Genomic DNA, 13,565 nt, shown 5'->3' with positions numbered 1-13,565 from the left:
TAAATACAGAGGACAGGAAAAAATGAACCCCATTAATTTAATCCTTGCATGTTAGTGCACTTATTGAACCAGACACACAATAAAAAATCAGCACTGCTTTAAGAATTTTGTTGCTGTTTGTGTCTGATTCCTATGCAACACACACAAAGGGCTCAAATTAGGGTAGCTCTCCCTTTATCTTCAGTGAAGGAGTAACCTTCTGAAAAAACACGGGTAAAATAGTCTCCAAAAGCAAAATGCCCATAGACCTTTCTAGAGTCTGGATTTCTTTCCCATGGGGTCTATTGAGAAATATGCTGGAGATATAAGTTATCATTTTAAGATGGAGCATTGCCTGGTCCTGGCTGCAGGCTAGGAGGCTCTGTAGGAAAGCATAAGATCAGAGCAAGTCTAGAAAGAACCATCCTAGAACAAGGCAATGCGCTTCTCTGCCTTTGGAGTAGCCTGATTTATCTAGCTCTAATTTTGGTTACTGTGTGTTATTTTTCTGGATTCTAAGACTAAAAATAGTGTTACATTGCAACCTTCCAGCAAGAGGGTTTTTTTTGTCTAACTTCTCTATGTGATGCCATGAATATAAATACCTTAGAGATCTTAAAGTGTATAACAATTGGCCAGATTGTGGCTGGCAATTATGCAGGAAGATGGGGGAGGACATAAGTAGCCTTCACCCTGGGAACCCCTCAAAGGTATAACATGATCCAAAGGCTGGAAGCTGCAGTTGGACAAATTCAGACTGGAAACTGAAGCCGGACAAATTCAGACTGAAAATAAGGTTTATTTTTTTCTCAGTGAGAGTAAGTAACCATTGGAACAATTTACCAAGGATCATGGTAGATTCTCCACCACTGACCATTTTTGAATCAAGATTGGATGGTTTTTTTCCCTAAAATATGTGCTCTAGGAATGATTTTGGGGAAGTTCTATGGCCTGGATTATATATGAGGTCAGACTAGATTATTACAATGATCCCTTCTGGCACTGGAATTTCTGAATCCATGAATCTATCAGGTCAATCATATCACAGTTCCTGCCTTCGACTTTGACCCACTATTCCTTTCCCGTCCCATATTCAATAGCTGGGTTCCTTTGTCTGCCCATACACTTTGTTTAATTTCCCCCTCCTTTCCCATAGTCCTTCAAGAGCCTTGAAGGCTGAATTTCTTTCGTCTTTGCTTCTCCTTCCCTTTAAGGTTGTTTCTTTCCTTCTTCCTCATCCTTTATTGTTTTTTAACCAACTCTTTCTGTCTTCATATTCCCTTCAGCCTTGTCTTCCTTTCTTATCTCCTTATATATGATCTCTGGCTGCCTCAAGCCTGGCTGTATGAAATTATTTTTAGTACTGCTAGCAGCTGAATGTGTATCACTTTAAAGATGTTTTGCGTGAATCATATTAACAGCCTCAAGCACCATTGATGTAGTCGAGAACAAACCCTGTTAGTGTGTGTGTGTGTGTGTGTGTGTGTGTGTGTGTGTGTGTGTGTGTGTGTGTGTGTGTGTGTGTGTGTGTGTGTGTGTGTGTGTGTGTGTGTGTGTGTGTGTGTGTGTGATGGAGGGAGAGAGAAGAGAAAGAGATTATACTAAATTTAAAGCCTGATCCAGTAATCCTTTCAAACCCCAAAGTATGATTTTATTCAACAAGAGTTCATCCAGGACTGAACGTTTATTCATATTTCAATTAAAGCAATATTGTGTAATTCTACTTTTCCTGGACATACATCCCTTGCTAACATCATTCCCACTGGACACATCTTGGCATATTGTATTTTACATAAATAAACTGAACACCAGTGGAAATAACAATCTGGTTTTATTCATTTGTAAATTAGAACATTAAACTTTTCTCAGCTGATACAGTCAAAGATTTATAGAGCAGAGAACAAGAATAACGCCAGTCATAAGCATTCCCCTAAGGATTGAAACACCATGTGCTAGCAGATATCCGTATATTTAAACAAATGTAAAAAAGGATAATGGTGCATGAAATCATAATAATTCAAGATAAGCACTAAATTAACAAAAGTTTTATATATATATATATATATATATATATATATATATATATATATATATATATATATATATATATAAATTAGCCATCTTTATAGAAGCATTTCATTTACTAACAGCTCTGAGTCTATCTCCCATTTCTGATGCTGAACAATGGCTTTATGTCCCCAGGAGTACGCTAACTCTATCTGCTCTGTTCAATAGGGCACCTTGACAGTAACAGTCAATTGAGGTTACGACATTCATGTTCAGCCAAACAGCAGAGGCCTAGGCAAGAGAATCATCTTCTGTAGGTTAAAATTGTTGCCTATATATAATTACTAGGCCACTTTCCTTCCAAGTGGCTTAATCTTTCCTGTTATTAATTAAATTCACAAACTAATGGAAGAGCTGCTACAGATAGTGTCTACTTTTAGCAACATTTTCAGACAGTTAATTACCATTTTTATAAGGCAGAAAGTATTTTGTTCAAATGGCTTTTTTAGCAATGCTGTAGTTAATTCCAAATGAGGGGGAGAGAATAGTGGCTGATTTTGGTCCCAGATATCTTACACTTAATTGGATGGCTGAGGCTAAAAATATTCCCAGTGGTCAGCCATGTCACAGAGTAAGATTATATTACATATGTCAATCACTAGGTTTATGCAGAAGAGGCTTAAGCCAAGTTCCATAATAATGATAAACTGATTGTAGCCATAGTTATACTCTATAAGTTATTTACAATGATTATGCAGTTTCTAATATGAACATTTGCTAATATTAGTGGGTGATGAAGTGAATTTAGTTATGTGCTGTATCATCATTTTTCCAGACAGCTAAAAATAAATTAAAATGAAAGTATTCTATAACTGTATATAAGGTCACAAACTGGCAGGAATCCAAAAAAGAACCAAATATTGCATGCAAAATAGACATGCTTCTCCAACCTATTGCTGCCTTGTTACATTGGAACAAACACAATAGATGCATTTTACTGAAGTTTCCCTATTCTTTGGTTATAATCGCTTGACAAATAACCTAGTATTAACACTACTAAAGCAAATGGAAACAACCACTTTGAAAAGATCCATTACAAATATAATTATAGCTTTGCAGTGTTCTTATGACTGACATTTAGCATCAGTTGGATGGAATGTCAACTTCTGGAAACAATATGTTTGATAGAGTAAGGTTTTTTGACTGAGGTGTTTCAAATGTTAGTATTTATATGCAAATTAAACACACACACACACACACACACACACACAGAGTGCTATTTGAAATCTAGACATACTTTTCAGAGTGGCATTGATTGATGCAGGTAATCCTTCAAATAATTAAAAAAAAGAAATAACTGACATATCTCAAGTTGTCTTAATATTACACATTTTAATAATAGTTTAATTATTTCTGTCTTATGCTGTATGAAGTACAAACTGATTTCAATATATCAAGGGAGATAAAAAGAGAGAGACAGTAGTTCTTGACTGCAAATCCAACTTTAACATACAGACAGTCTCTTAGGGCAGTGAAATCTAGATACAAAATATTTAGAATCTGTGGGCTTGAAGACCAGACTAATTTCAGATTGCGTAGGGTAACAAATCTTATAGCTGCTGCTGTAGGGTAACAAATCTTATAGCTGCTGCTGAGTTCCACCTACATATTCAAAATTGAATATTTACAGTAAGTGATTTGTTTTATTTTAAACTAAAGAATATTTATCATAGTCAGAGAGGTAGTAATTACTATGATTCAGTTTAAAATGCAAATGCCATCATAGCACATCTTTTGCAGTTGTTCATAACTTTCTTAAATAAATTCCCTTAGGGGTAAAATTTGTCATACCTTGTCTCTCCTCAGAGGAATTTTTGAAGTAGAAGGGGATTTTCATCAAAATCTAATTAGCTATTATTTTACTTCTGAACATGAAAAATAAAGAACACTTGTCCTAGAAATTCTGTTTACATGTATTCCAAAAACAGAACAAATGTTCTTCAAATTTGTCATGTTCTGTCGATCTCATTTACATCTATGGAGCAAATCAAGTTTGATGGAAATTGAATCAGTCATCTCAGAGGTTTGAGTAGTAACATATTTTCCACATATGATAAGTAGGAGACTTTTTTCAGTTTCTCTGCTCAACCTATATTTTAGAATTCAGGAGAGCACACAGTAGATCTTGCTGTTCTATTTTCCAATCAGCTTAAACAAACTAGAGTGGTGTATAGATTGTGAATAACTTTCATATAATACAAATTTGCAAGGACTTTTAAAAGTCCAGGACATTCAAAAGAGAAATAGGAGGAGTCAACTGAGTTAGTCTGGATTTAACCTTTTCTCACTGAGGGCTTGGCTACACTAGAGAGTTGCAGCGCTGGTGGTGACTTTACAGTGCTGCAACTAACACAGCGTCCACACTTGGCAAGGCACATCCAGAGCTGTATCTCCCTGGATACAGCGCTGGCTGTACTCTACCTCTACCTGAGGAATAACAACTGCAGCACTGGTGATGCAGCGCTGCTCTGTCAGTGTGGCCACCAAAAGCGCTGTTATTGGCCTCCAGAGGTATTCGGAAGTATCCCAGAATGCCTGTTCAGCCACTCTGCTCATCAGTTCACACTCTACTGCCCCGGCCTCAGGTGACCAGCCCTTTAAATGCCCCGGGAATTTTAAAAATCCCCTTCCTGTTTGCTCAGCCAGGTGTGGAGTGCAATCAGTGAATCTTTCCAGGTGACCATGTCTCCACGTGCCAAATGAGCCCCAGCTTGGAGCAATGGCGAATTGCTGGACCTCATCAGTGTTTGGGGGGAGGAAGCTGTGCAGTCCCAGCTGCGCTCCAGCCGTAGGAATTACAATACCTATGGGCAGATATCAAGGGATATGATGGAAAGAGGCCATGACCGGGACGCGCTGCAGTGCAGGGTTAAAGTGAAGGAGCTGCGGAGTGCCTATTGCAAAGCCTGTGAGGGAAACTGCCGCTCTGGTGCTGCACCCATGACCTGCCGTTTTTACAAAGAGCTGGATGCGATACTTGGGGGTGACCCCACCGCCAATCCGAGGACCACGATGGACACTTCAGAGTGGGGGGGGAAGCAGAGGAGGAGGAGGAAGGTGGGGGGAGGAGGAAACCGAGAGTGAGGGTACTGGGATGGGGGGAGACACCCCGGAGTCCCAGGAAGCATGCAGCCAGGAGCTCTTCTCAAGCCAGGAGGAAGGTAGCCAGTCGCAGCAGCCGGTATTTGGTGAAGGACAAGCAGAGGAGCGGGTTCCCGGTAAGCGGCTTGTATTTTCAGGATGGAAATGTTTCGGGAGAGGAGAGAGGGTTAGAGCTGCATGCATGCATGCCTAGATGTGGAATAGCCCATTGATGTGGTCCATCACGTCGAGGTAATTGGCGTCGGTAATCTCTTCAAAAGTTTCAGCCAGAGCGTGGGCAATGCGCTTGCGCAAGTTTATTGGGAGAGCCACTGTGGTCCTTATCCAAGTCAGGCTAACACGTCCACGTCACTGTGCCGCGAAGGGTGGGGGGGCCATTGCTGCACACAGGCAAGCTGCATAGGGGCTAGGGCGGAATCCGCATTGCTGTAGAAGTCCCTCCCGCTCTTCCCTGGTGACCCGCAGTAGCGAGATATCTTGCAGGATCAACTCCTGTTGAAATGTTGGGAGACTGTTCAGTGTAGGTGCCCCCTGCAGCTGTTTGCTTTCCCCAATGCACAGAAACCCCAGTACAGCCCAGAAGCAATCATTCCCTCTTCCCAGGTGATCTGCAGCAGCGAGACATCTTGCAGCATCAACTCATGTTGAAAATGTTGGGAGACTGTTCAGTGTGGGTGTCCCCTGCAGCTGTTTGCTTTCCCCAATGCACAAAAACCCCAGTACAGACCAGAAACAATCCATCAGTCCCCCTTACTCACCATTTCGGGGCTCCTTTGGTTATGTGCACTCTCTTTGGCATGGGAAAATTATGCTATTGTGAAGACGGTAAACTCCTTCACTGTGTGGGAATAACTGTCTGAGATATAAACTGTCTGAGATATAAACAATGCTGCCTCTGTTAACTGTTGCCATTTTTGCCTTTCTGCAAGGAACCTTGACTTCTCGGATGCCCGTATTATCAACAGCTGAAAGACTCCAAAACCTCCGGAAGAAGCCACGAAAAAGCAAAGACGACCTGCTGCAAGCAGTTATGGATCACTCTGCCAGAGAGAATCAAAAACTGCAGGACTGGAAGGAAAAGGAAAGCAGGATCCACCAGAGAAACGCAGCGGCCAGGAAGAAAAGCACAAAGCAGCTGATAAGCATCCTGGCAAGGCAAGCAGACTCTATCCAGGTGCTCGTAGACATTCAGGCAGAGCACTACCATGCCAACCCCCTCCCCCGTGCCAAAGCTCTTTCACTTGTGCCCCAATGTCAGCTCCAAACCCCCTTCCCCAGCATCCAGGTTCTTACCACCACCACCAGCTGCCTCCAACACCTGTACGTTCACCAACCAGCCCTGAGAACTACGACCCTTACCCTCTGCACTCAACCCCCATCACCATGCAGTATAGGCATTCTGAAGTGCAGCAGTCATTGCACAGCACTCCAGACATGACATATTCAAACCAGTGACTGTACAGTTCCCCACCGCACCCCCCCTGCCCTTTTAGGTTCCCAAAATGTTGTGTGGCTGTCAATAAAGTTATTTTCTTTTCAATAAATGAATTCTTGGCTTTGAAAACAGTCTTTATTATTGCAGAAAGCAAAAATATACCTTAGCTCAGGAAAGAACCAGACACTGCAAATCAGCTTAGGAAAAACAGATTCCTACTAACATTGTAACCACCTCACTTCACTCCCATGCAAGGCACCAAACATTACTGTTGGTTTTCAGCCTCAAATTCCTCCCTCAAGGCATCCCTAATCCTTGAAGCCCTGTGCTGGGCCTCTCTAGTAGCCCTGCTCTCTGGCTGTGCAAATTCAGCTTCCAGGTGTTGAACCTCAGAAGTCCATGCCTGACTGAATGTTCTATCCTTCCCTTCACAAATATTATGGAGGGTACAGCATGCAGATATAACCACAGGGATGCTGCTTTCCCCCAAGTCTAGCTTCCCATACAGAGATCTCCAGCGCCCTTTTAAACGGCCAAAAGCACACTCCATAGTCATTCGGCACCGGCTCAGCCTGTAGTTGAACTGTTCCTTTCTCCTGTCAAGCTTCCCTGTATATGGTTTCATGAGCCAAGGCACGGGTAAGCGGGATCTCCAAGGATCACAATGGGCATTTCAACGTCCCCTACTGCGATCTTCCAGTCTGGGGAAAAAAAGTTCCTGCCTGCAGCTTCCTGAACAGGCCAGTGTTCCGAAAGATGCGTGCATCATGCACCCTTCCAGGCCAGCCTGTGTTAATGTCAATGAAACGCCCATGGTGATCCACAAGCGCCTGGAGAACCATAGAGAAATACCCCTCCCAATTAACGTACTCGGATGCTAGGTGGGGTGGTGCCAGAATAGGAATATGTGTCCCATCTATCGCCCCTCCACAGTTAGGGAAACCCATTTGTGCAAAGCCATCCACAATGTCCTGCACGTTCCCCAGAGTCACGGTTCTTCTTAGCAGGATGTGATTAATGGCCCTCCAAAGGTGCATCAAAACGATCCCAACGGTTGACTTTCCCACTCCAAACTGGTTCCCGACAGATTGGTAGCTGCCTGGAGTTGCCAGCTTCCAGACTGCAATAGCCACCCGCTTCTCCACTGGCAGGGCAGCTCTCAATCTCGTATCCTTGTGCCTCAGGGTGGGGGTGAGCTCAGCACACAGTTCCATGAAAGTGGCTTTTCTCATCCGAAAGTTCTGCAGCCACTGCTCATCATCCCAGACTTCCATGACGATGTGATCCCACCATTCAGTGCTTGTTTCCTGAGCCCAAAAGCAGCGTTTCATGGTGCTGAGCATTTCCGTGAATGCCAGCAGCAATTTCGTGTCGTACGCGTCAGGCAAGTCGCTATCATCGTCAGACTCCTCATCACTTTGGATCATAAGGAATAGCTCAACTTCCAAACGTGATGTACTGGCGAGACTCATCAGCATACTCCTCAGCAGTTCGGGCTCCATTTCCCACGGAAATCGTGCTGCACAGAAACCGTTGAGAGAGTCAAGATGGCGCCAAACGTGGATGGAAAAACAGGGATTACTGGGATGTGAAGCAATACATCAAGAGGCGTTGGGACAGGAAGCAGAATGACACGCACCCTCCACCCCCTTCCTACAACCTATGGCACCAAAATGGGACGAGGTGCTCTGTGGGATAACTGCCCATAATGCACCACTCCCAACAGCGCTGCACATGCTGCAAATGTGGCCACACTGCAGTGCTGGTAGCTGTCAGTGTGGCCACACTGCAGCACTTTTCCTACACAGCTGTACGAAGACAGCTGTAACTCCCAATGCTGTACACCTGCAAGTGTAGCCAAGGCCTCAGATAGAATCTGACCCTTTTTTTTTAATGCTTAACTCAAATAGAAGAGCAGTTAAATATTCAGGGGGTATAAATATCTTTAGATTTGAACAGGTCTTATGTATAAGAGCTGAATGCATTACAATTACATTAATCTAGGATCAAAGTCAAATGGAGGACGTTTTCTTATGACTAAGGCTTGAAGATGGGAGACCTAGCTTCTAAGAGAGTGAATAAGTGAATGGAGGGTAGAAACAAGGTGAATGAGGTAATATCTTTTATTAAACCAACTTCTGTTGGTTTTGAGCACCACAGACATACAGAAGAAGAGTTCCATGTAGCTTGAAAGTTTGTCTCTTTTACCAACAGAGTTCCATATAGCTGGAAAGTTTGTCTCTTTTACTAACAGAAGCTGGTTCAATAAAAAAAAAATTATGTCACCCATCCTGTCTCACTCTCATATCCTGGGAGCAACACAGTTACAACAGCACTTCAGATAAGAGATTTAGGGCTCACGTCCATCACTTCTGAAAATCTTTACTTTACAGATCAACAGAAGCTACTCTTGTTTCCAAAAGGGTGATGTAATAGCCTTATTTTTTAAGAGATAGGGTAAAAATGACCAAGGAAAGCACTTTATAAACTACAAATACTCTTTAAAAAAGAATAATACACACAAGATGAAGGGGACAAAAAGAGGGAAGGAAAAGAGGACTAGTACTATTATGTGTTTCCCTCTCAAAGGCATCTGGAGTATGTCCTTGCAGATGGACTGATATGGGGCCAACTTGCCATCGACAAGAATTTAACAAGGAAAGCATGCAGCTAGCTTCAGACTAATGTATTTTGTCCCTTCCAACATACTTGAAATTCTAGGGATCTTGTAAAAAAGTGGTTACCTTTCTACATAGTAATACAAAAATCTTGGCATAATAATACTAATTTAAAAATCAATTGATTTATCAATATAAGTAATACCAAATTCTTGTTTATTAAAATGAACAAACTGAACTACCTGTTTTAGCTACTGCTCTATGACCAATAAAATGCATTCAACTCCTCTAGAGTCTATTACTTGTTTTCTTTAAAACACAGAAACTAACAGTATATTTAAAAGTGCTTGAAACATTTTGAAACTATTAATAGGGGGAGCTGGTTGCTGCCTGTAAAGCCATAAAACAGACTCTTTTCACCTCTAAGAATCTTTACAGTGGCCAGCCTTGGATTAGTTATCTTTTTCCAGTTCAATGGAAGGTTCAGTATGTGTATAGGTTTCCTTTGAATGAGCCTGAACACAGATAGGAGATTCTTGTTGCTTTGAAACATATAATTGAAAACTGCAGGAAAGATGATAATTGTGGAAATTATTGAAGCACAGTTGTATTCTGCAGCACCTTTCATCCCAAAACATTCACTGTGTTTTACAAGTATCCATTAATTAAGCCTCACAACACCCTTGTAGCATTTTACATATGAGTAAACCAAAACTAAGAGAAGGGAAGTGTGTTGCCCAAAGTCACACAGCAAGACAATGACAAAGCCACAACAAAGAAGACCTGGTTGTTCTGGTTACCTTCTATTCATTGATAGAGTTGCATAATATCTTTTAGGATTGTGATAATCAAAAAATATGATTCAATGGCAGTATAGGCTTGTATACAGCCCTCTTATTTATTTAAAATATCTTTAATCCCATCTCCTAATTGTGGCTCTATTCATGCCTTTGGATGTATATTGGAACTGAGCTCAGTGCAACTGAAATGTAGAGGACACAGATGGACAGGGCCTCCAAGCTGATGATCCTGCTTCCAATAGAAATCAGGAGTTCTTTGGATACTGGGTTCAGAACACCCTGTTCTATGAGGTTGGGACAAATCCCACTCATTGAAGGAAATATCTCAGACTTTTCTTACCTTTCTGCATCCCACCCATTTTTCACCCTCATGAGTAGGGGGAATGTGACTCTCTATTTTCAGTTGCATTAATCCTGAGCTTCAGTTTTCTTTATCTACCTTAATATGAGTCTCAGCAGTTCTCAATGTTTAACTGAGAAGGTAGAAAATTGCTGTTTGCCCTATGCATCAACAATTGATGTCTGAGTTGGGATACACTGGATTAGTGGAGAATCTCCCTATTCATATGAGAAATAACAGAAAAATACAGGAGAATATGGAAAATTCTATTATACTGACTATTCTTACATTAAAACTACCCATCACACTAACGCTGGACAACTAACCTTATTTGTGTACTACTGTACTATCTGTTTTGTATGTTTCAGGTAAGGCAAAGCCTGCGGGATGCTGTTCTATACTGAACACCTCTGTCTCTCTCTCTCTGTATATATATAAAAATAAATAAAATTTTAAAAGATGACTGAGATTCAAGGCATCCTAGACCATCATTAATCATATAATAAAATCTCAGCAGCAATAAAGTAATCTAGTTAATAAATAATCTATGATTTAAAGTGATCTAGTTTTGTTTTTCCTTGAAAGGATTGCCTATACTAGAAAGTTTTACAGCTTTAAGTAACCAGTATAGTTCAAGAAGCAACTCCACCACCTACGAGTGTGAGCACAATTGTACCAGTATAAAACTGCAGAACTGCAAGCATTGGACTGTCAGACCCACTGGGATAAACACAACGAATTGCACAGGAATTGCAGCCTAAATCTCTGGTGTGGACGGAGAGGGATGAGAATGTCCACCCCGAGAAAAGTGTGATTAGAGGCCTGAGATCTGAGTGGGGTTGTCATAAACAGATAGCTAAGGGTTAATGTTCTTTTACCTGTAAAGGGGTAACACCAGTAACCTGAAACACCTGACCAGAGGACCAATCAGGAAACAAGACTTTTTCAAATCTGGGTGGAGGGAAGTTTTGGGTGTGAGTTCTTTGTTCTTTGTCTTGTGTCTGTGCCCTCTCGGCTCTGAGAGTGATTTTTCTATCTCCTGGCTTTCTAATCTTCTGTTTCCAAGTTGTAAGTACAAGGGTAGTAAAACAATAGGTTTATATTGTTTTCTTTTGTATTTACATGTGTGTAGTTGCTGGAATGTTTTAAATTGTATTCTTTTTGGACAAAGCTGTTTATTCATTTTTCTTTTAAGCAATTGACCCTGTATATTGTCAACTTGATACAGAGCCTATTTTTAATGTCCTTTTTTCATTCTTTTTATATAAAGCTTTCTTTTTAAGACCTGTTGGAGTTTTTCTTTAGTGGGGACTCCAGGGAATTGAGTCTGCAGCTCACCAGGGAATTGGTGGGGGGGAAAATCTCTTTGTGTTAGATTTACTAAGCCTGACTTTGCATACCCTCTGGGTGAGGGGGGGAGAGAGATTAGCTCTCTCGGTACTTGTGTTTCCAGGACTTGAAACAGGGAGGGTAGAATCCCTTTCTTTAGATTCACGGAGCTTGCTTCTGTACATCTCTCCAGGAACCCAGGTAGGGAACACCTGGGGGGGAGGAGGGGGAAGGGAAATGGTTTATTCCCCTTTCTTGTGAGACTCAAGGGATCTGAGTCTTGGGGTCCCCCAGGGAAGGTTTTGGGGAGACGACAGTGAGCTAGGCACTGTATAATTCCTGGCTGATGGCAGCCTTATCAGGTCCAAGCTGGTACCTAAGCTTGGAGGTTTTCATGCTAACACTCATATTTTGGATGCTAAGGTCCAGATCTGGGAAAAATGTTATGACAGGGGTACCCTCAAGGAAGGTGCATTTACCCCCAGAACTTTGACAACTAGTATAGTCTATTCTGGTTCAGGGTTGCTGTAAGTGCATCTGCGCTAGCACTTTTATTGGTATAACTATGTTTGCAAAAACAAAACAAAAAATCATACCCCTAACACAGTAAATACAGTAAAACTTTTACGTGTAGCTCAGACCTTAAATGGGCCATTCAAAATGGAGAGAGAGAAAGAGAGAGATGTTTTCATCATCATTTAACCATCTCTAGTGTGGACTGGGAGTTGCCACCTTATAACTGTGTGATGGCCTATTGAATGGGTGGTCACAGTCCACTTCTTAGTGAACCAATATCAACTTAATAAAACCCACTTGTGAAACCCTGGAACCCCCATATTCACCATTTTAATACAATTATGATATGTTTTGTCCAAAGTATGCCTTGCAGGGTATCATTATAAAAGTCTTGATTTTTTGAACATTTAATATCCTGTTGGATTGTATGTGCTCACATTGTATGTAAAGTTACGATGTTTTGCTATGTGTGTGTTACTGAAATATGTTTTGAAGTTGGAAAGACCCACAACTAGCCACTAGCCTTTCAGATACAACAATGAAGAAACAAGACAGTGCTAATGGCCCCATTAAAGGGATTCCACACACCCTCAGGAATTGTTAACAATGGAGGCTTCCCAGATGGAGCACGTAGGCAATCAAGGATGTTTGACCGGGGGTGGGGGGGCAAACCCCCTATCACGAACAAAGATATTTCCAGCAAGCTGGAAGAAGCTATAAAAGAGGGGAAGTGACATCATCACTTGGCCTCTCTCCCCCCACAACTTTACAGCTGGAAACACCTTAGGAACAAAGACTGAACTTGGAAGGGGGTCCCATGCATGACAAGAAAATTCCAGCCTGTGTATGGAAAAGCTGTTATCTGCTTGTACTATCTAAAATGGTGAGACACTACTTGATTCAAATCTTGTCCAGTTTAGAGAATGTAAATTGCATTTTTGTTTTATTTCTTATGGTAATTTACTTTGATCTGTACTCTATTACTTATAATCACTTAACATCTATATTTCTGTAGTTAATAAATCTATTTTATATTTTTACCTCAAACAGTGTGTTATTTGAAGTGCAAAGGGGAATCTGCTCAGGAATATGCTCAGAAATAGTGCATTGTCCTCTCTACATTGAGGGAGAGGTGGACTGGGTAATAACTTGCACTGGTCAGACTTCTGAACAGGGCAGGAAGGTATAGCTCTGGGGTCCTAGGCTGGGGAACTGGGGGAGTTGGCTAGAGCCTCTCTACTGTTAGTTCATGAGTGGCTAGGAGAAGCATCCATCCCTACTTGCGCAAATGCTTGTGTGAGTGCAGGACCAAAAGAGGTCTGCAGTTTGTCACAGCATCACAGTGAGCAAGAAACAGAAGGCTCAGTAGTACTCCAGTT

General features: G+C 41.6%; 2 protein-coding genes across 4 annotated transcripts in view; one reads left to right on the top strand and one right to left on the bottom strand.

Annotated features, from left to right (window-relative positions):
• Positions 1-13,565, bottom strand: part of CSMD1 (CUB and Sushi multiple domains 1) — a 1,994,958-nt gene that overhangs the window by 1,236,807 nt on the left and 744,586 nt on the right. The gene's annotated exons all lie outside the window — the stretch shown is intronic.
• LOC127049741 (uncharacterized) lies at positions 4,696-6,635 on the top strand. Its single transcript, XM_050950993.1, has 2 exons — positions 4,696-5,264; positions 6,078-6,635. Exons 1-2 carry the CDS (start codon positions 5,015-5,017, stop codon positions 6,584-6,586), a joined length of 759 nt encoding a protein of 252 aa, XP_050806950.1. The 5' UTR covers positions 4,696-5,014; the 3' UTR covers positions 6,587-6,635.

This window comes from Gopherus flavomarginatus, chromosome 4, assembly GCF_025201925.1.
Source record: "Gopherus flavomarginatus isolate rGopFla2 chromosome 4, rGopFla2.mat.asm, whole genome shotgun sequence".
Classification (NCBI taxonomy): domain Eukaryota; kingdom Metazoa; phylum Chordata; order Testudines; family Testudinidae; genus Gopherus; species Gopherus flavomarginatus.
Note: the sequence above shows the minus strand (reverse complement) of the source record. Positions and strands in the feature narration are given on the sequence as shown.

Coding starts and splice junctions, on each gene's coding strand:
- LOC127049741 (XM_050950993.1), top strand. CDS start 5,015: ATGCGATACTTGGGGGTGACCCCACCGCCAATCCGAGGACCACGATGG. Junction 5,265..6,077: donor AGCAGAGGAGCGGGTTCCCG/GTAAGCGGCTTG, acceptor CCTTTCTGCAAG/GAACCTTGACTTCTCGGATG.